Source organism: Schistocerca cancellata, chromosome 8 (genome assembly GCF_023864275.1).
Source record: "Schistocerca cancellata isolate TAMUIC-IGC-003103 chromosome 8, iqSchCanc2.1, whole genome shotgun sequence".
Lineage (NCBI taxonomy): Eukaryota > Metazoa > Arthropoda > Insecta > Orthoptera > Acrididae > Schistocerca > Schistocerca cancellata.
Window position 1 is genome coordinate 453,064,923 of NC_064633.1, and position 23,792 is coordinate 453,088,714.

General features: G+C 45.2%; 1 protein-coding gene across 1 annotated transcript in view; it reads right to left on the reverse strand.

The window, feature by feature from the left end:
• Positions 1-23,575, reverse strand: part of LOC126095171 (uncharacterized) — a 98,289-nt gene extending 74,714 nt beyond the window's left edge. The window contains exon 1 of the mRNA XM_049909899.1: positions 23,424-23,575. Within this exon, the coding sequence (XP_049765856.1) occupies positions 23,424-23,574 (151 nt within the window). The 5' untranslated portion in view covers position 23,575. The remainder of the gene's footprint in view (positions 1-23,423) is intronic.
• Between the last annotated feature and the right edge of the window lie 217 nt (positions 23,576-23,792).

Genomic DNA, 23,792 nt, shown 5'->3' on the forward strand with positions numbered 1-23,792 from the left:
AGTACCGTCTACGTCAAAATGATCAACGATGCGGCGTGCGACAAGGTGCTTCGAGAGGCAAAACGTAGACTGCGCTTCTGTCATTCCGACGGCAACGTCGGAGCCGTTACCGTCGATCACGCAGGTCTCGGCACACGGACGATAAGGATCTTCGAACTGCCGTTCGAACTACCTGCAAACGTCGTCATCGAGGCGCTCCGTCCCTATGGCAACGTTCTGGAACATGTTGCCGAACGATGGGTACATTTCAAACCCATCCAGTTTTAAACGGTGTTCGACAGGTCCGCATCGAGTTGCAGAAACACGTGCCTTCCTATCTACGTATCGGAGGCTGCCGTGCCATTATAATGTACGACGGCCAACCTCGGACCTGTTCCGGTTGTGGGAAAGAAGGTCACCTACGGTCTGAATGCATTCAACGACGTGTCGCGCAGCTCCCGTTGTCGGAAGCGTCCGTCACACCCACGATGACCGCCCTGCCTGCTCTCGCCACGTCTACAGTTTCGTCCAGTCCGTCGCCCGGTCCTTCCGATCGGCACGTCCCACCGTCCCAGTCACCTATGGACGGTGCGGACGTCCCACCTGACAACCTTGCCTCCGAACAGTCTCCCGCACCGGACGCTGAGGAGAACAGTACTTTTTCACAACATCTGTTTGACCATTTCATTGTACCCACCGACGCCTTCGAACCAGGTCGACACTCCTCCTTGCCGTCGTCCGACACTGAGGAACACGTGCGCAAACAACGCTCACCACGTAGGCGCAAACGCCGTCGCCGTTCGCCCACGGGCTCTCAAAGCGTCGCCACCCGCGACGACGAAGACGACACCCAACCAGCCGATATTTCCACACAGAGGTCGGCGGACAACTTTCACGATGAACAAGACGTTTCGCAGGACGGGACCACTATGGAGGTCGCCACGCACAATGTAACGATCGGTGCGCCGGTTGAGACGCCTGTCTCCCCGCCGACAACTCCAGATCTCTCTCACCACGACGCAATTCCCATGGACATTGGACAGACCCACGGCACAGGAGCATGGGCCGACGACATTGACGAAGATACGCCCCCTCCTCCGGATGAGTTGCCTCCGCCGGACAAGGCTGCCTGTTAACATCAAAAGCGAGGCACTGCAGCTGATGGGACGGGACTTCCTGTCGGTGCCCTCCTCTTACTTCCCTTGGTGATCGTAGATGCGCGTCCACCACCACTGAAACAAACGTACCGGTTTCCCACACTGAACATCAACATGATCGGCACTGCACCCAAGCTGCAACTTCTATGTGACATGCTTCGGGCCTCTGACGTCGACGTCGCCCTTCTTCAGGAAGTACGCGTTGCCACACTACCACCAGTCTACGGCTACGACTCATACACGTCCACATGTGATCAATCAGGGCGTGGAGTGGCTTTCTACATACGCGAAGGAATCCAACTCAAGGACACGACAATCCTTCTCTGTGGAAGAGGCATGGCTGTTACCATCTTCGACACGCGCGTCATCAATATCTACGCTCCGTCTGGCTCCACGAACCGTCGGCAGCGGTCCACTTTCTTCGGACATGACGTGGCGCCCCTGTTTTCTGGACGCTATGATCGCCTTATCATGGGAGGCGATTTCAACTGTGTCCTCCATCCGCTGGACCAAATGCCTGGTTATTCGCCATGCCCGGCGCTGCTCACCTTAATCGAAGATTTTCATCTAGTGGACGTTTGGGAGAAAATTATACAGCACATTCTGCAAGCAGACTGGACCGGTTTTATGTCTCTGCCCACCTTGGCAATGAAGTCGTCCAAGCTGAACGATGGCCCCTTGCATTTTCGGACCACTGCGCCGTCATTTGTTCCCTGGCTCTGCCACCTCAGTCAGTGTGGCGCAGCAGAGGTCACTGGAAGCTTAATACCTCCCTCCTTAATGATCCACACTGCCGACAATGTATTGCCACTACATGGGCGTCTTGCGAAAGACGCCTTCCGCAGTACACATCCACTTTCCATTTGTGGCTCACATGTGCCAAACCTGCAATCAGAAAGGCCTTCATGCAGTGTAGCAAGGTAGCAGCAGCATGGCATCGAGACACCACAAATTTTCACTACGCCGTCCTCCGTGAGCTCGAAGCACTCCCTCCATCACCTGACACCCATAGGGACGACAACGTACTAAAGCTCGTCTCCTCTCTCTTCAACGTGCACGGCTGCATGGTGTCGTGGTGCGTTCCCGACGACAAGACTCCCACGACGAAACCCCATCCACAATCCATGCCGCATCCGACCATAGTCGTCGACGTCAACTTTTCGTCCCCAACATCACGACCTCCGATGGTGTTCACCACACAACACAGGCGGCAGTGGTGTTTGCCTTTGCTGAACATTATCGCCAATTTTATGATGATGAACCGATGGCGACGCCCATTTCTGATGATCTCCGTCCTTCCCCTGATCGGACACTCACCGTAGCGGAGTCAACGTCCATGATGTCTGCAATCACCGCAGAGGAGGTGGTAGATGCGATCAACAAGGGGGCCAAGAACAAATCACCCGGACCAGATGGTCTCCCGGTGGAGTTTTACCGGGCGTTCACCACGTTAATGCTTCCTCGCTGGATGGAAATGATTCAGGAACTCTTTACTCCGTCCTTCCCAATTCCACCTGAATTCGTCACTGGCATTCTTCTACCTGTGCCTAAACCGAAGGGAGGGTCTCATGTCTCTGCATATCACCCTCATACACTGCTGAATGCAGACTATAAAATCTATGCACGCCTCTTAGCAGCGCGCATACGCACCGTCTTACCTACGGTCCTTTCACCTGAGCAGACTGCACGTGGTTGTGGCGCCACCTTACAAACAGCCCTAGGAGAATGCCGTGGCCTCATTGCACTGGCGTCGGTTTGTCGCCTTCGTGCAGCACTGGTATCCGTCGATTTCACGAGTGCCTTTGATCGCGTTCGACACCCATTCCTCCTCATGGTGGCGACACGTATGGGGTTCCCATTACTTTTTGTCGGTGCCATTCGCCGGTTACTACTTCCCGCGGTTCAAAGTAGAGCACAGGATGACCAACCTAGGTCTCCAATTCCTGAACAGAGAGGTTTCCCCTTCTTAGTCGACGGCTGTGTCGAAAGCTGTATTTGTGTGTGAGGTTGGAGGGCTACCCCTCTGCTAGCTTCCGCTGCACGAGGAGCTAGGTAAGAGAAAGGGGCACTCTTCGGTGAACGCTTGGTGAGCACCGATCGTAGCTGTTAAGGAGGTTTCAAGTGATAGGAATCAGGTTGAGTTAGGACTTCGTTATGTTTAACTGGTGAAATACTTAAGAACTTTAGCTAAACTGAAGCGTGTGAAGCGGGTTATTTTTTAAAATGATTTTTAGTCTTATATATTGTGGAAATTGCTTGTGTCTGTGTGTGCCGATTTTGTGCCACGTGTTTGGCAATCAATGACCCTTCTGGTTCACCACGACACCACAATGGGCTTTGCTTGTTTAATGAGCTACAATTTCTGCAAAAATATCTGTTCTTTCGTGCGCTTTTTACAATGCAACACAACAGTTTGAGTCAGAATGCACCACGTGCTCTAGTTCGGCCGTTTGCAAGCAGCAGACGCAGTTAGTATGTTAAATAATGATCGCACAGCCTTGTGTATCGGCTAAACCTCTGCCCAGAATAGAGCATGCGTATAATCGTAATGCAAATCTCACTTAGATATTTTTATGGTATTAATGCAAAGAAGATGATAGTATAATTGTCTCCCACCCCCGTCTGCTGTGTTTCTTCTTGCTGTAGTTAAATTATGCTCTGTTTCATTCTCACGTATTTCTTACTTAAATATTTCGAGTCAGGCACCAATTATGTGTAGTTAGGATGTGCAATCAAATATTTAGTTACAATAAATAATCTACGTTAAAGATAAATTCCTTGGCGTCGATCTTACCCCCTTATTCTGATTTCCAGTCCTGTATTATTCAAGTTGCTTCATGAAAATTCCTGGCAGATTAAAACTGTGTGCCAGACCGAGACTCGAACTCGGGACCTTTGCCTTTCGCGGGCAAGCGCTCTACCATCTTTTTTTTTTTTTTTTTTGAACAAACGGAGAGTACATATATATATACACAAAGCAACAGTTCTTCAAGGTACCAGTTAAACATATACAAACGAGTATTAGGTAAACAAATTGTTAGAATAACATTAAATACAACAAAATATAACACATCCTGTTTTCTTTGTTATTTTTTAATAATTTGTATCGAACAAACTAAAAGTACATATATATTCACTATGCAAGAGTTCTTCAATGTACCATTATAAAAATACAAATCACTGTTAGTTAAACAAAAAATATTAAAAAGAAAAACATTAAATACAACAAAATATAACATATTCTGTCTTCTTCCTTTTTTTTTTTTTTGGTCGATGCATGAGAACGTTGATAAGGGTGTTGCATCATGTGACAGGTAGGCATGGTACACCCCAACTTTGAGGAGGGTCAAGGAAGACGCTGCGGAGATAACCGGCAAAAGTTTGTCGGTATGATGGTTTTCGGGTGAGGGTGCTATGCGCGGTCACAACTTTGTACCAGAAGTCAAGGACTGTATGTGGACCACTCTGAAAGAGGTATTCTAAAGCCTGTCCTCGAAACCAGATGAGGGCATGGTGCTTAGCAAGAGGGTAGTGAAATGTCTGGGGCAACAGCAAGAAATCCGGGGTTTCCGTCGTTGGCGGGGCACGGAGGTAAAAGCCCACGATTCGTTGGATGAGGAGCCATACGTTTTGTTTCAGGGGCACGTAAGACGGTGCTCGTCGGTGTCTTCCAGCTGACAGTCAGGGCAGAGTGGGGAGGTGGCCAGTCCTATGCGATAAAGTCGACTATTAGTCGGGAATTTTCCGTAGAATAAAATATACCAGAGTGCAGACACAGACGACGGTAAAAAGGGTGCATGCACACACCCCCAAACCGTGCGCCAGAGAATGTCAGGATGCTGTAGCACCGTGGGGTCGCAAGGGTTGGACAGCATAAACAAACGATAATAATCTTTTGTACGGGGAGGACGGGTGACTGGAAGATCGACCCGAACGTAACTGAGTTCTATGAAACAATTGGCGACGTGGTACAATAATGGAGAAATAGGTGCCACATTGAACGGTGGGTCAAGAGAAGCTGGTCGTAGGATATTTAAGAGACTGCGTGTTAAGGACGGGACCGGCCCCTGCCAGTGTCGCAACAGAGTGTGGACAAAGAGTGCAGAAGATCGTGCCCGCACGTTGACGAGTCCGAGGCCACCTTTTGCAGGAGGCAGTGTTAGAGTGTTGTAGCGGACTTTGAAAAGTGCCCCTGCTGACACGAAATATCCAAAGGCTGATTGGATGCGGAGGGCAAGGAGTAACGGCATTGGGAGGATCTGGGCAACGTGTACCAGTTTAGGGGCGACATACATGTTGACATAGGACACACGTTGTAGTTGGTTTAAGTTACGGTGCACTTGACCGCGGACATGGTGCCGAATCGACTGCAAAAGCCGCCGAGCCAGGGCCACTGTGCGGTGTGTGGAGCTCGTAAATTCAATACCCCAGCAGACGATGACCAACTCAGCGATTCCCACAAAACAAAACCGAAACCCACATTAAAACACACATATAATAATGAATAGGTCTTGTTTGAGTGCTCAGTCTTTCTGGAAGAGTTCATGAATTGCGCTAAAATCAGGTAGTAAAATGAATAGGTTGCACAGAATTCGACAAGCGACTTATGAAACGACTTCACTGAGATGTTTCAATGTTTTCACTCACCTTCATGCATGTACACAATTCAGGCAAGATTTTATTAGCTAGTACTACACAGAGGTGATGGCGATATGCATATACAGGGTGGTCCATTGACAGTGACCGGGCCAAATATCTCACGAAATAAGCGTCAAACGAAAAAACTACAAAGAACGAAACTTTTCTAGCTTGAAGGGGGAAACCAGATGGCGCTATGTTTGGCCCGCTAGATGGCGTTGCCATAGCTCGAACGGATATCAACTGCGTTTTTTTATAACAGGAACCCCCATTTTTATTACATATTCGTGTAGTATGTAAAGAAACATGAATGTTTTAGTTGGACCACTTTTTTCGCTTTGTGATAGATGGCGCTGTAATACTCACAAACACGTGGCTCACAATTTTAGACGAACAGTTGGTAACAGGTAGGTTTCTTAAATTACAACACAGAATGTAGGTACGTTTTAACATTTTATTTCACTTGCTCCAATGTGACACATGTACCTTTTTGAACTTATCATTTCTGAGAACGCAAGATATTACAGCGTGATTACTTGTAAATATCACGTTAATGCAATAAATGCTCAAAATGATGTCCGTCAACCTCAATGCATTTGGCAGTATATGTAACGACATTCCTCTCAACGGCGAGTAGTTCGCCTTCCGTAATGTTCGCACATGCATTGACAATGCGCTGACGCATGTTGTCAAGCGTTGTCGGTGGATCACGATAGCAAATATCCTTCAACTTTCCCCACAGAAAGAAATCCGGGGACGTCAGATCCGGTGAACGTGCGGGCCATGGTATGGTGCTTTGACGACCAATCCACCTGTCATGAAATTTGGTATTCAATACCGCTTCAACCGCACGCGACCCATATGCCGGACATCCATCATGTTGGAAGTACATCGCCATTCTGTCATGCAGTGAAACATCTTGTAATTACATCGGTAGAACAGTACGTAGGAAATCAGCATACATTGCACCATTTAGTTTGCCATCGATAAAATGGGGGCAAATAATCCTTGCTCCCATAATGCCGCACCATACATTAACCCGCCAAGGTCGCTGATGTTCCACTTGTCGCAGCCATCGTGGACTTTCCCTTCCCCAATAGTGCATATTGTGCCGGTTTACGTTACCGCTGTTGGTGAATGACGCTTCGTCGCTAAATAGAACGCCTGAAAAAAATCTGTCATCGTCCCGTAATTTCTCTTGTGCCCTGTAGCGGAACTGTACACGACGTTCAAAGTCGTCGCCACGCAATTCCTGGTGCATAGAAATATGGTACGGGTGCAATCTATGTTGATGTAGCATTCCCAACACCGACGTTTCTGAGATTCCCGATTCTCGCGCAATTTGTCTGCTACTGACGCGCGGGTTAGCCGCGAAAGCAGCTAAAGCAGCTACTTGGGGATCGTCATTTGTTGCACGTAGAGGTTGACGTTTCACATGTGGCTGCACACTTCCTGCTTCCGTAAATAACGTAACTATCCGGCGAATGGTCCGGACACTTGGATGATGTCGTCCTGAATACCGAGCAGCATACACAGCACACGGCCGTCGGGCATTTTGATCACAGTAGCCATACATCAACACGATATCGACCTTTTCCGCAATTGGTAAACGGTCCATTTTAACACGGGTAATGTATCACAAAGCAAATACCGTCCGCACTGGTGGAATGTTACGTGATATCACGTACTTATGGGTTTGTGACTATTACAGTGCCATCAATCACAAAGCGAAAAAGTGATCCAACTAAAACATTCATATGTAATAAAAATTCATATGTAATAAATTCATATGTAATAAAAAATAGGGGTTCCTATTTAAAAAAAAACGCAGTTGATATCCTTTTGACCTATGGCAGCGCGGGCCAGCCACAGTGCCATCTGGTTTCCCCCTTCAAGCTGGACGAGTTTCGTTCTTTGTAGTTTTTTCGTTTGATGCTTATTTCGTGAGATATTAGGCCTGGTCACTATCAATGGACCACCCCGTACACAGATTAAATCAGTATCCCCTCGCACAAGGTACAAAAGGCGAGTGCGTTGATGGAGCTGTCATTTGTACTCACGTGAGAAGCTTTCCGACGTGATTATGCCCACATGATGGGGATTAACAGACTCTGAACGTAGAATGTTAGTTTGGGCTCCAAGTATGGGACATCCCGTTTCGGATATCGCTGGGGAATTCAGTATTTAGAGATCAATAGTGACCGTGTGCTGAGAATACCAGATATCAACCACTACCTTTCACCACAGAGAACGTTACATTTCAGATGAGTTACGACCCGTGGCTCTACCCTTCATTCGATCCCTGCGAAACCCTACATTTCAGCAGGATAATGCACGACCGCATGTTGCAGGTCCTGTACGGGCATTTCTGGATACAGAAAATGTTCGACTGCTGCCCTGGCCAGCACATTCTCCAGATCTCTCACCAATTGAAAACGTCTGGTCAATGGTGGCCGAGCAACTGGCTCGTCACAATACGCCAGTCACTACTCTTGATGAACTGTGGTATCGTGTTGAAGCTGCAAGGGCAGCTGTACCTGTACACGCCATCCAAGCTCTGTTTGACTCAATGCCCAGGCGTACCAAGACCGTTATTACGGCCAGAGGTGGTTGTTCTAGGTACTGATATCTCAGGATCTATGCACCCAAACGGCGTGGAAATGTAAGCACATGTCAGTTCTAGTATAATACATTTGTTCAATGAATACACGGTTATCATCTGCATTTCTTCTTGGTGTTGCAATTTTATTGTCCATTAATGTAGTTCTAAGTTGTAGGGGACTGATGACCTCAGATGTTAAGTCCCATAGTGCTTAAAGCCATTTGAACCATTTTTGTTCATTGTTCATGAAAACGGTTGTGCATGGCAGTTTACGTTTGGGGCCTGAAGATGATTTTTGGATCTAAATTGAGCCCCCAGTTTTGTTATCAACATTATTCAAGCACTGCAGTTGTCAACAAGGTACTGTGCAAGCTAGTGGGTCGCTCCTTTGAGCCAACTGAACCTGTCATTGACTGGAAATGATTACGTTAGTGTATTTGGAGACCACTGCCAGCCATTCATGATCTCTATGTTTAGAAACAACGGAGTCATGTCAGGGGGCCACAGCTGATTGCGACTGGTTTGCTGAATATCCCGGACAGATCAACAGAATGATTTGGCCAGCCAGATCGCCCGACATGGATCCCATTGAACATTTATCGGACAGACGCCAGACGTCAGCTCGTGCACAAAATCCTTGCACCGGCAACACCTTCGCAATTGTGGACGGCTATGGAAGCACCATGGCTCAATAATTCCGACACCATACTAGGTGGTATCATATGGCTTTTATCACCTCAGTGTGTCTACGTCAGCAGTAGTCACTGAGACGGCAGTTAGTGCACGTCAACATGGCTTGAGGTGTCCTGCGTCCTTCGCCACAGAAGTAATTAGCGTATCAGCTGACGGTCAGCACGAGGACCTTAGTGGCGGCTTCCATTGGTCCGGAAGCAGAGAGAGATGCGCCGACAGTGGTCGTGCATGACGACAACACTCTACACAGGAGTTTCAGCAGATCGATTTTTCGGACGAGTCCCTGTTCTGATAAGAGCATCGTGATGCTCATGTGTGGAGACTCCGAAGAGTATGAACGTGACTAGGTTACATTCGTCGCTCTCCTCGTACATGCCCATTACCTGGGGTTACTGACTGCGTTGTGTCAGTTGGTACAAAACACATGATCGGAACTGCCTGGAGGGGCGTTCAATAAATAATGCGACACTTTTTTTTCTTTTAACCCTTTCGGGACGGAGCGCATTTCCTCAAAGCGGAGCGATTCGGCGGCGCTGTACGGGTTCCATATCCCTTGGTTTCTTTCATCGCTTATGTTTGACTTACGGGAGTAATTTATTTCTTTTTTTTTTTGTAAATGAAGCTTAAAACACGCTCTCTACCGGCATACTATTTTCATTATTCCATATAACGCAATTTTTGACTAGGCGGTGGTGTTAAAACAGAAAAAATGAAAATTTTGATTTTTTGTTACTTTTTTTTAGTTGTGTGGTGAAGCAATGAATTATACCTATTAAAATTAGTTGTACCTTAGTCTTTAAAGTTTTAGCTTTAAAACGACATACGTCCGTGGGAAGAAAAATAAAAAGTCCATTTTAAGCGAAGAAAAATTTAATTTACGTCAATAAACAACAAAATTTCATAAAATTTGCTTAAAACAAACTTTACAACTTTTGCATATCGAGTTTTCGATAGGAAACCATATTTTACAAGTCCTCTCGGTACTTTGCTACTTTGTGAGGGCTGTTGAAGCACTCAGGCAGATGAAGAGAAGGGTTGGACGGACAAGTTTCGCAGAAAAAAAAAGGGAACCGTTTTCGCCCTCCTGGCTTGGAGCGATCAGTGCAAACGACACAGTCACACAGTTTTCCGGTGTCTATTCTTGCGATAGCTCGGTACAGGCCGTCCATCCTGTGTGGGTCACCGTGCTCAGAGCGTGGCCTCTTCCTCGAGCCCTGACCTCGCCCACAAGCTCCTTGACGAGACTCTTCCGAAACTGCAAATGACTCTTTGGTGTGTCTCCTCTTTTCTTTGCCACGATGACATGCAGTAAGTAAGCGCTGACGATCGCTAACTGATATTAGCCAGAACGGTTACCCTTTTGTCAGGATGCGCCCCGTCCCGTGTCGATACTCAAAGGCAGTCCCTAGATACAGCACTGGGTGTGTGACGTGACAATCGGTCCACGTATACGGGCCTCGCGTCCCATAGCGACTGTCACGTCGGGCCATGTATAAGGGCCTTGCGTCCCGAAAGGGTTAAAAGTAGGTCGAATCTATTCAGGATTCCAATACACTATATCATTCCCCACACTTTTGGCTACAAAACCCTATTTTTCAACGTAATCTCAGTTCAATGCGACGACCATATGCCACTGTAGTGGGAAGGCCTGTATGATCGCTTGGTACCACTCTAATGGTCGTAACCAAAGTCTTCCTGCATCAGTAAGCTCCCAATTATAAACGTACTGTATGCCGCGAAGTGCATCCTTCATTCAACCAAACAGATGGAACTCGGAATGTTTAGACGCGCCGAGGAACCCAGCGAGTGCACACCTTTTGAGAAACGCAACTGGCCACCACTACCAGAGAGACATCGAGTTCAGCTGTGGCATGATACTAGCTTACTGGGTGCACCCCTAAGTTCATACGGTACCAATCTACTGGTCGACGTTGGAGCCAACGTCTTGTCGTATCAGTATCCCCCCCATCTTCCGTGTACTGCTTCCTGCTCACTGCATCCTTCATTGGGCCAGACAGATGGAAGTCGGTAGTATCGAGATCCGGGCTGTGGGGTGGATAATGGGGAAGAGTCCAGTGAGTTGTTATAAGCTCCTCTCGGGTGTGCAGCCTTGTGTGAGACCTTGCACTGTTGTGGAGATAGAGAAGTTCGTTTGCGTTTCTATTTACTGAGGGTAGCGCATCACACTTCAGAGTTGATCGGTACACCATATGAGGTAACGGGCAAGATGTGGCGCCATGAAAATATTCTAAGTTCGGAGTTGGCGTGGCTGCACGGGCCGCTAGGCAAGCCGGAGCTCCTCGGCAACTGCGTGGTGCCGGACGTCAGCCGGAGCAAGAGGGGCAGCCCCAGTGCGAGGTCCAGGCCAGCCGTGTGGCTGGGAATTCCGTGTTGACGCTGTGTCGATGAAGGAGATTTGTAGGCCGGGAATGCCAAAGATGGCGGACTTCGTGGAACCATAATGGCAGACATTTCACAGTTCATGTAGAAATGAATAATAGCTGGAGGAATCTTGATACCTTAAAAAGATACATATACATTACCATTATTTGCACGACGATTCTGGTGGTTTAATTAGATTTTCAATATCTTTATTAGGTTAAAGTTTAGTATCTCATTGTAAATTATATAAGTAACACCCAGGAGCGAATTTTCAAAACCTGAACGGTTCATCCGATTTTGACGATCGACGTGTCTATAGAAAGCTATTAGTGTAAACCTAAATTGGTATGAATTACAGGCATGTATCTTTAATAGCCGATGAGTTATTGGAGGTCATTATTGATGGCATCAGGCGATAAGTACTCCACAGTTACACGAAAAAAGCGGTAGCACCATGTTTATAAATGTACTTATTCGTCTACGTCTTGGTCTATATCCGGTATGTGCTATTCACGAAGAAATTGGTCAAATATTTACTGTGTTTTAGGAAGCTCTGAGTCATTAGGCTACTGGCCTACTTTTGTTTCTATTCCTTTGATATATGTTTATTTAATTTGTTTATGTATTAAATATGTGTGTTAGAGCGCGTTTATGGTCCAGCCGTAGGAATATTTATTTAATTTCAAGTCATTTAAATGTAAATCCAGTATTTCGTATGTGTTTCAATATGTTTGTGAGTGTGCGTGGCTTTGAGACATGGCGGGAGCGCTCTAGCCAATCACAGCGCTCGTTACTACAGTAGGCGACTACCGAAGCCAATGGAGAGATTGGATGGAAGTGGGGGAGGAGCATCGGGTGGCACAGGACACAGGGGAGTGCTGGACGGGAAGGCGCCACGGGCAGTCGCAGGAAATGCTTGGAGAGTGTTGAGCAGCTTGTGCGTGGTCGCGGGAGGTAGAAATATTTCGTAGTGCCGGCTTGTGCACTTGTGCGACTTCCATGGCTTCTGCAGTGAACACGTAGTCTGCATCTAGAAGTGAATATCTCACGAGGTTATGCTGTTGTTCATAACTAATTACGTGAAGTAGGAATCTATTGTCTCCCTGTTATTCAACTTATATTTTATTTAATTGCTGAACCATCGATAACCAATAAGTGTTTTGCAGTAATAAGCGGCATTCTTAAAGGTACTTCTGCTTTCGTACTCATCATTTAAAGTCGTTAAAAATAGTATCTACAGATTTTGTTTAACTGCAATCTTTCATTTATAAATTTCTATGTTACATTCAAAATTCACAATTGCCGAGTGATAGGAACCTTCGACCATTCGATTCGTGTGTATATTGATATTGTATACCGTAGACTCAGCAGTATTTGGCTTGTAATGCGGCAACTACGTATCCCAGCCCCTAGACAAAGAAATCAGCCAAATATATATATATAATATTTCTATATACATATTCTAAGATGTTATCTGTTCTTTCGGAACATGTACGAAAGAACAGATACCATCTTAGTATATATATATGGTTAAGGCTCACCGGCTACTTGACCATCTTCAAGCTTATAGCATTACTACTATTAACATTAATAAAATACAGTCACCCTTGAAATTGGCAGCCCTAAAAGAATTCTTGTACCAGTCCGGGACAGATATCGCGTTGCTACAAGAAGTTGTGATAACGGAATTTCGGATCCCAGGCTTTTTTGAAATTGTTAATGTTTCTACGGAAGCCAATATCGGTACAGCCATTCTTAAAAGGGAAGGCATTCCGGTGACTGAAATCGAACGACTAGAATCAGGTTAAGAGCCATAGGCATAAAAATTTTCGATGTGACAGTGCTTAACCTTTACGCCCCATCAGGAAATTCCCACAAATTGGATCGTGCGAAGTTTTTTCAAGATCAACTGATTTATTTATTGAGGAAAAATCTGTGTTCTCTTATACTAGGCGGACATTTTAACTGTGTTTTAAACCAGAAGGATCAACAACCCAACTTCAACTACTCGCCACAGTTAAAAAAGTTAGTAAGTGATCTACACCTTAAGGATGTGTGGGAACTTCAGCACCCGACGTCAGTCGGGTTCACGTATATAACCAGCCACTCCCGCAGCAGACTAGACAGAATTTACGTGTCACCAAATTTGCAAAATTATTTGTTAAACGTTGAAACTATTCCCGTGTATTTTAGAGATCACAGTACACTTTCAACTTGAATTAATTTAAGTGTACAGCCAACCCGTCGATTCAGAGGCCAATGGAATTTAAATATCTCTGTTTTAACTGAGGAAGAACTGGAACAGGAAATAAGAGTAGCGTGGACTATGTGCCTCCGCACAGTAGACAAGCACCCAACAGTCATTGACTGGTGGACTAGGAGGGCTAAACCAAGGCTGTGGAAAGTTGTCATGCAGTATAGTGCAGCGAGGCACAGGGAGTTGAGGAATACAATGGATTTTTTATTATAAAGTTTTAAGAAACTTATATCGACAGGCCCATGATGACGTAATTCGTCTGAATGATATCAAATAAATAAAAGCCAAGTTATTAAGCATTAAACGGAAACAGATGGAGGGACTCAAAATTAAATCGAAAGCCACATCAGTCGTAGCAGATGAAACAGCTTCTCTGTATCACTTGGTGCGGCATGCTAAAAACAGACGTCTAACTTCAATTGATGAAGTCCAGACGCATACTAGTACGAGGCTCACATGCCAGAAAGAAATACTGGACGAAGTCCACAGGTACTATGAAACCCTATATGCCCATACCACAGTGGAAGATGCAGCTCTCGAGGACTTTCTCACTATTTTAGGTCCACAATTGTCGGGAACAGACAACGCTGTCATCCTGTCACCTATTACTAAAGATGAAGTGCATGAGGTAGTGCGTAACTCACCTTTCAAAAAATCTCCGGGACTTGATGGCCTCCCTGTGGACTTTTATGCCCGCTACTGGTCTATAATTGGGGATGTGGTGTCACCACCAGACACCACACTTGCTAGGTGGTAGCCTTTAAATCGGCCGCGGTCCGTTAGTATACGTCGGACCCGCGTGTCGCCACTGTCAGTGATTGCAGACCGCGCGCCGCCACACGGCAGGTCTAGAGCGACTTCCTAGCACTCGCCCCAGTTGTACAGCCGACTTTGCTAGAGATGGAACTGACAAATTACGCTCTCATTTGCCGAGACGATAGTTAGCATAGCCTTCAGCTACGTCATTTGCTACGACCTAGCAAGGCGCCAATATCAATTGTTATTAATCTTGTCATGCCTGTACCGTCAGACCGATGTACACCAATTATGGATTAAAGTTAAGTATTCCAGCAGCAACGTACCTTATTGGCTATATTAATTACATTGTCCTGTTCCAGACCTCACGCCAGCCTGCGTGAGCTTAACGCGTGCCTTTCGGCTTCCTCCAAATCCCGTGAATTGGCTCCTGCCAATTCACAACAGGGGACAAGATCACTTCCACAGGAAATGAGGTCCTGAACGGAAAACCGGTCCCTGCAGAGTTTAAGGAAAGTAAAATAGTACTGATTCCTAAGAGTAAAGGCAAAACCAAGTTAAACAATTTTCGGCCTCTTTCGCTACTAAATTCTGATTACAAAATAATTTCGCGTATTATCAACAAAAGACTCTCTGCCTTTTCCAACAAAATATTGAGTCATCATCAATCTTGTTCTCCGACCAGAACGATATTCGAAAGTCTATCTGCATACAGAGACGTCATTGCAATTACCTCAGTGACAAGTATAAAATGTGCTTTAATCTTTATAGATTTCAACAAAGCTTTTGACCGCGTTAGTCATAGATACCTCTTTGCGACGCTGTCAAGAATGGCTTTCCACCCCCAGATTGTGAACGTGCTAAGGAATATTGCAACAGGTATAAATGCGAAAATAGCAATCAATGGTCAAACATCTAAACCCATACAGATAAGGTGAGGGGTTCCACAGGGCAGCCCCTTATCTATGTTTTTATTTTCCGTGTCTTTAGAGCCCTTCCTCTACACTGTCCACGCAGGATTAACAGGTATAACATTGAGTGGAGAGAAAACTGTCATACGAGCTTATGCTGATGACGTGGGCGTTGTAATAAGGAATAAGGAGGAGACAGTTACACTGGAAAGAGAAATCCAAAGATATTGTCTAGCGTCGGGAGCGGCACCAAATGAAAACAAAAGTCAAATATTGAATCTACGGGGCCTAGATCACCTTCGACTGGCATGGGCAAAACAAGACAACAAACATAAAACTTTGGGAATAACCTTAATGGCATGTCCGATGAGGATGGCTGCTTTTAACTGGACGGAAACTAGGAGGAAAGTTCATGGTGCTGTAATGGAGAACATCCATAAAACTATGGACCTGGTGCAAAAAGTCAGATTCGTCAACTCCTGCGTTTTGTCTAAAGCGTATTTCACTGCACAGGTATTTCCAATCCCTAAACTAGTAGCGAAAGGGATCATGTCCACTGTTACCAATTATTTATGGCGAGGAGACATATTCAGGGTTGGTGCGACTACCGTTATACTGGATGTGAGAAACGGGGGCCTCGGTTTGGTGGATATTCGCAATAAAGCGTCTGCTCTGTTCCTCGAACGGACTTTCCATATACTCAGAGAACTTCCACAATTTATAACCGCAAAGCTCTTTGAGGCTGTGACACCCCATAGCCTGCAAGCACCGATTGATGTGCTAAGGATTAATGGCCGTCTGCAGTATGTGAGGAACTTTTTCCTCGAAGCAAGTTACCTTAGTGACGAAGTGAGAAGCAACACACGTATCACAGCGCGCGACATCATACTTGAAAGGAAGTTAAATGAGGGTAGAAGCAAAATTGAAACGAAATTCCCAAATTGTGACTGGAAAGCTGTGTGGCGGAACATCAACTATGCCGGGCTATTTTTTTTTCTTTTTTCAAAACATTTTATCAAAATTACTCGTGTTCGACTTCCAACGCATTTGTGTGATTCGAGAAGAATTGGTTTTATCAGTGATCAGTTTCTACTCAGAGAAGCGGTTTCTTTGTCTTTCTTACATCGGAGAATGGGAATATTGTGTTTCTGCACAGTGCTATGACCCAACAGGGAACATGAAAAAGGGGTGGCAGGGGTTTGGGCCTCGACGCACTGGCAGCGCCGTGAAGAGACCCCACTGCTATTGCGGCGTGTACCACGCCCTGACCATCCTAAAAATAAAAAATATATAAAAAATAAATAAAAAATAAAAAGAAAATAACAGTGGTTAATAAAAATTGGATTGCTGGAAAAAAGATGGAAATAAAAAAGTGGATAGAGAAAAAAACAAAAATGGAAAAAAGTGGTTAAAGAACTGTGGTTAAAGAAAAAAAAAGATGGATAGCGCATCTACCATGTAAGCAGGAGATCCCGGGTTCGAGTCCCGGTCGGGGTATACATTTTCATCTGTCCCCGTTGACGTATGTCAACGCCTGTAAGCAGCTCAGGGTGTTCATTTCATTGTAATTTTAATATTTCAACTCTAAGCTGAAGGCCATCATTAATTTCTTTGAAAGCCCGCAACCATGAGGGAGAGTATCAAAGAGAATAACTCCTTCAGAGGCCCAGAAGACCATGATTCTAACGTCTGTGGCTGCGGTTTTAAGCTTTTTGTACGGAGGAGATGTGATATGACGCCACACCACGGCTTGCAGTTCCGTTTCCGGTGCGAAGTGATGAACCTACATTTTATCGCCCTTGACGATGTTCGATAAGAAACGGTACTATCAGCCTCGTAGCAAGCAAACAGTTCCGCACAGACGGTCCTTCGATGATCTTTATGGTCTTCTCTCAAGTGGAGATGATCCCAGTGGGCACACACATCTGTGTACCCCTACGGGTAGATGAGTGTGCCAGCACTAACAAAAGAAACGGACAGTTGAGCAGCGAAGTGCGTGTGACGCGTCGATCACTTCGAGTGAGAGTGTCCGCACGTTTCAGCATTGCGGGCGGGCCGCACACGGGGGATCGGACAGATTTGCTCAGCATCTTTGCGATGGTGACAGACACCTAGGAATTTTTAACATGTTTCAGCCCAGTCAGCAACTGTGATAAATTAATATTTCAAAAATCCGCCTCAGTTGCGAAATGTTACTGGTCTTTAACCAGGTTTCAGTTAATCTAGCCTTCTTCAGAAGCATAAAATAAACTAATACTTGCCAGAATAAGACACGGTCGAACATAAAAAGCTTAAGTACCGTGATACCAGGTCAACCTACGTTATTTAGCTGAGGAACAGCCCCTCCGTGGAAAGCAGTCTTTTAGCCGTGGACGCTACGTTGGAACTGACTGTGGCACGCGGATATGTGCCGAGCAAGATGGCGGATCCCGGAAAGTCAAAGGTGCCTGCCATTGGCTGTCTTTATGTTATGTACTGGGAAATTACCTATAACCTTAAACCATAAACCTCACCAGTGGCAAGACGCAATCAATACCTTCACTGCGCGATAACAACGGCGAAGTCACTGATAACAGTGCCACTAAAGCAGAGTTATTAAAAACGGTTTCCCGAAACTCCTTCACCGAAGAAGACGAACTAAATTTTCCTGAATTCCAATCAAGAACAACTGCCAAGATGAGAAGCATAGAAGTAGATATGCTCGGTGTAACAAAGCAGCTTAAATCACTTAATAAAGAAAAGGCCTTCGGTCAAGATTGTATACCAGTCAGGTTCCTCTCAGAGTATGCTCATATAATAGCTCCGTATTTAGCAATTATATACAGCCGCTCGCTCACAGAAAGGTCCGTACCTAAAGACTGAAAAGTTGCTCAAGTCACACCAATACCCAAAAAGGGAAGGGGGAGTAATAAACTGAATTACAGGCCCATATCAGTAATGTCGATTTGCAGTAGCGTTTTGGAATGTATACTGTATTTGAACATCATAAAGTACATCGAAGAAAACGATTTATGGACACATAGTCGGCACTGATTTAGAAAATACCATTCTTGCGAAACACAACTAGCTCTTTATAATCATGAACTAATGGGTGCTATCGACACGGGCTATCAAATTGATTCCACATTGTTAGATTTCCAAAAGGTTTTCGACACTGTTCCTCACAAGCGTCTTGTAACGCAACTATCTATGGAATATCGCCTCAGTTGTGCGACTGGATTCGTGATTTCCTGTCAGAAAGGTCACAGTTCGTAGTCATAAAAGGAAAGTCATCAAGTAAACCAGAAGTGATATCCGGCGTTCCCCAAGGGAAGTGTTACAGGCGATCTGTTGTTCCTGATCTCTATTAACGACATAGGAGACAATCTGAGTAGACGTCTTAGATTGTTTCCCGATGATGCTGTCATTTACCGTCTTGTAAAGTCATAAGGTGATCAAAATAACTTGCAAAATGATTTAGATAAAATATTTGTATGGTGCGAAAAGTGGCAATTGACCCTGAATAAAGAAAAGTGTGAAGTTATCCACATGAGTTCTAGAACAAATCAGCTAAATTTCGATTACGGGATAAGTCACACAAATCTGAACACTGTAAATTCAGCTAAATACTTTGGGATTACAATTACAAATACCTAACTTGGAACGATCACATAGATAATATTATGGGTAGAGCAAACCAAAGACTGCGATTCATTGGCAGAACACTTAGAAGGTGCAACAGGTCTACTAAAGAGACTGCTTACACCACGCTTGTCCGCCCTATTCTGGAGTACTGCTGTGTGGTGTGGGATCGGTATCAGGTGGGACTGACTGATGACATCGAAAAAGTACAAAGAAGGGCAGCTCGTTTTGTATTATCGTGAAATAGGGGAGATAGTGCCATAGACATGATACGTGATTTGGAGTGGCAATCATTAAAACTAAGGGGTTTTTCGTTGCGACGGGATCTTCTCATGAAATTTGAATCACCAGTTTTCTCCTCCGATTGCGAAAACATTCTGTTGCCACCCACCTGCATGGGGAGAAATGATCAACACGATAAAATACGACAAATAAGGGCTCGCACAGAAAACTTTAAGTGCTCGTTTTTCCCGCGTGCCGTTCGAAAGTGGAACGGTAGAGAGACAGCTTGAAGGTGGTTCACTGAACCCTCTGCCAGGCACTTTATTGTCATAGCACAGTAATCACGTAGAAATAGATGTATATGTAGAAATTTGTGAAGGAACAAGGCACTAAGTAGATAGAATCCCGATGAGCGTTAACTGTAAACCGAGACCTTATTAACTGATACGAAATTTACTTAGACGTTACGTTCAGCTTGTTAGATTAAAAACCACATATGATCACCGCTATGTTGGTATGGTTCCGCACGATCTCATGCGGGGGATGAACAAGGTTATATGTCAGTAACGCGAGAACTTCTCAGGGTTAGGAGAAGGTGCAAATAAAATAATTTCCATTATACATGGAGTAATACGTCACTTTGTTAACTCGAAATTTGACTAAGGTTGTTATATTATGGCACTACATTACTACGCATTTATGGCTGACTGGGTGTGTAAAGCTTAGGGCATCATTTATGGCTTTATACACAGGTGGTCAACGTTGTGTTTAGGAAATCTGTAATAACTTAACCAAACATACACTAACTATAAATATAATATGTACGACCGTCCACTGTATGTAGTCACAAGGGTGACGTGGAACAAAACTCTTAAGGGAAAAGATTGATTATTAGTTAGCAGTGGGTTCAAGACCCTATGTATTCAAATAGGTTATGCCACGCTAATTGTCGAAATACACACTCTAGTGTATCAGATATTACCTATTTAGGATGTTGCATACAAGGCTATTAACTATTTAGGATGACGATTATTGTGAGCGTCCTGGAATTCTCACATAGACTACCAAGAAATAAGGACCTAATATTTAAAGTAGGGTGTGTCAGAATGAGCTTTTCACTCTGCAGCACAGTGTGCGCTGATATGAAACTTCCTGGCAGATTAAAACTGTGTGCCGGGCCGAGACTCAAACTCGGGACCTCTGCCTTTCGCGGACAAGTGTTCTACCAACTGAGCTACCCAAGCTCGCCTCACGCACCCTCTTCACAGCTTCACTTCTGCCAGTACCTCGTCTCCTACCTTCCAAACTTTACAGAAGCTCTCCTTTGCAGGAGAGCACTTGTCCGCGAAAGGCAAAGGTCCCTAGTTCGCGTCTCGGTCCGGCACACAGTTTTAATCTGCCAGGAAGTTTCATAGGGTGTGTCAGGACGTACAACGCAACTGCCAACACACTTATGTACTATTGACCGATAAAGGTCAAGCTAATACTATGAACATAAGCTGTATTCTTCCCTATTGAACGGGAACATAAATTACGGACATGGTCTAATAGCGAGCAAAGTGTAAATGTCTCACGTATGTTAATAGCATAAATCAGAACCTAGCATTTAAAGTAGGGTGCGACTGGGCCCACAACGGCCCCATCATCACTCTTACGTGCTGTTGACCGACATAGGTCAAGCATTTACAGAATATTGTCTGCAAACTAACCTTTGATAGGAATAATATCTCAAAGGTTACACTGTACACAGCGTGACTAAGCGGGCAACGCTATAGTTCTCCTAAAAAATATTATTTAGAGCAACAAGGTCAAAGTTATCTGCCTAGGGAAGAATACATTAAACTGTATTCCATAAATATTGAAGTTAGCTTAAATTGGCGTCAAGATCTCATGAAATAGCATCGTCCAGCTTGAATTAAAGGCGGGCATGAGTCTTAATGCCTATGGGTAGAAAGAAAAGGCAATGTGTGCCAGCACCGTTGGTATGTTTGTCTACCATATTGTCAGTTATGTTGGAACGAGAACTATATATACCGTAAGGAATATTAATTAAACCATAGTATTGAACGTCACTAAATGTCGTGGTGAATTTCTAAGTCTTAAGCGTCGAAGTATCAGGAATGGATATTCAGTGACAAGGCACGAAAGTTAGTGTGATACTTTAGCTACGTGCCTTTCTTAACTGTTACACGTAAACTAATCATTCACTGAATGGTATAACGTTGACCATCTGTATTGCAAAAGTCATCTATATCCAAGTTGCATATAGTGATTTGGAAACTTAACTTATATGTAACAGGACTAAGTATGACAGTACACTACTGGCCATTAACATTGCTACACCAGGAAGAAATGCAGTTGATAAACGGGTATTCATTGGACAAATATATTATACTAGAACTGACATGTGATTACATTTTCACGCAATTTGGGTGCATAGATTCTGAGATATCAGTACCCAGAACAACCACCTCTGGCCGTAATAACGGCCTTGATACGCCTGGGCATTGAGTCAAACAGATTGGATGCCGTGTAAAGGTACAGCTGCCCATGCAGCTTCAACACGATACCACAATTCATCAAGAGTATTGACTGGCGTATTACGACGAGCCAGTTGCACGGCCACAAATGACCAGACGTTTTCAATTGGTGAGAGATCTGGAGAATGTGCTGGCCAGGGCAGCAGTCGAACATTTTCTGTATCCAGAAAGGCCCGTACAGGACCTGCAACATGCGGTCGTGCATTGTCCTGCTGAAATGTAGGGTTTCGCAAGGATCGAATGAAGGGTAGAGCCACGGGTCGTAACACATCTGAAATGTAACGTCCACTGTCCAAAGTGTCGTCAATGAGCACAAGAGGTGACCGAGACGTGTAACCAATGGCACCCCAACCCATCACGCCGGATGATACGCCAGTATGGCGATGACGAACACACGCTCCCAATGTGCATTCACGGCGATGTCGCCAAACACGGGTGCGACCATCATGATGCTGTAAACAGAACCTGGATTCATCCGAAAAAATGACGTTTTGCCATTCGTGCACCCAGGTTCGTCGTTGAGTACACCATCGCAGGCGCTCCTGCCTGTGATGCAGCGCCAAGTGTAACCGCAGCCATGGTCCCCGAGATGATAGTCCATGCTGCTTCAAACGTCGTCGAACTGTTCGTGCAGATGGTTGTTGTCTTGCAGACGTCCGCATCTGTTGACTCAGGGATGGAGACGTGACTGCACGATCCGTTACAGCCATGCGGCGTTCCGTATTACGCTCCTGAACCCACCGATTCCATATTCTGTTAACAGTCATTAGATCTCGACCAAAGCGAGCAGCAATGTTGCGATATAATAAACCGCAATCACGATAGGCTACAATCCGACCTTTATCAAAGTCGGTAACGCGATGGTACACATTTCTCCTCCTTACACGAGGCATCACTACAACGTTTCACCAGGCAACGGCGATCAACTGCTGTTTGTGTACGAGAAGTCGGTTGGAAAGTTTCCTGATGTCAGCACGTTGTAGGTGTAGCCACCGGCGCCAACCATGTGTGAATGCTCTGTGAAGCTAATCATTTGCATATCACAGCATCTTCTTTCTGTCGGTTAAATTTCGCCTCTGTAACACGTCAGCTTCGTGGTGTAGCAATTTTAATGTCCAGTAGTGTAGCATCACAAGCTAGTATATTATGTGTAGGACTATGAGGTCAAAGTTATGGTACCAAAAGGTCTTTAACAAAATCAAAGTAATAGCTTATACATACTGGGAAATAAGAGTGCATTCATAGGATGTAAGTACGCGGTGACCAAAAGAGAATAAGGTGGTCGATGTTAACATAAAATGAATTACGTTGGACGAAACAATGGTTGGAAACGATCGAAAAAGTATTATGCATCCTACCAATCACATTCCACAACCTCTGTCTAACGCGCACTCTCACACATTTCGAAAACGTCTTGGGCTCAATGAAGAGATGTAGACTGATTATTTTCAGCCTTCCAAACCGCACTTCGTACCATCTGGTCACACGCGAAAGGCTGGACAAAGTCGATTGATGTGTAGTGAGTGTCACAGTCATTTACTGTCAGACTGTGAATGTTTTATCTTGTTTGATGACGATATATGCAAGCAAAGCCTAGTCTCAGTACATCAAAACTGGACGGTGATTAAAGTAGTGTGAATCAGTGCTATACGAAAAAGTACTCACTGAAATCGCTACAGTAGGCTTTATATATCCAGTCTGCACCGTAGCCCTCGAAGTTGTATCTGGAGATCTTATCGCAGACACAGTCGAGCACCGTAGTGCCGTTCGCCGCCAGCAAAACCAGCAACGGAGCAGCTACCCCCACTGGATGCATTGTCAGCTGTTGTTGAGACCGAGAGGGAATCACATGCAGTGAGCATCGCTGGCACCGCGGGCGCACCATAAGGATTCTCGTAGCGGAAGTCTTTCCGCAGGATGGGAAAACCACAGGAAGAACGACGACTTCCGTGCTTATTCTTTTTTCCTGTCACAGTAGCAATCTGCAAGCACACAGTCGTTACAGAAAGATATTCCTTCGTTTTACGCGTACAT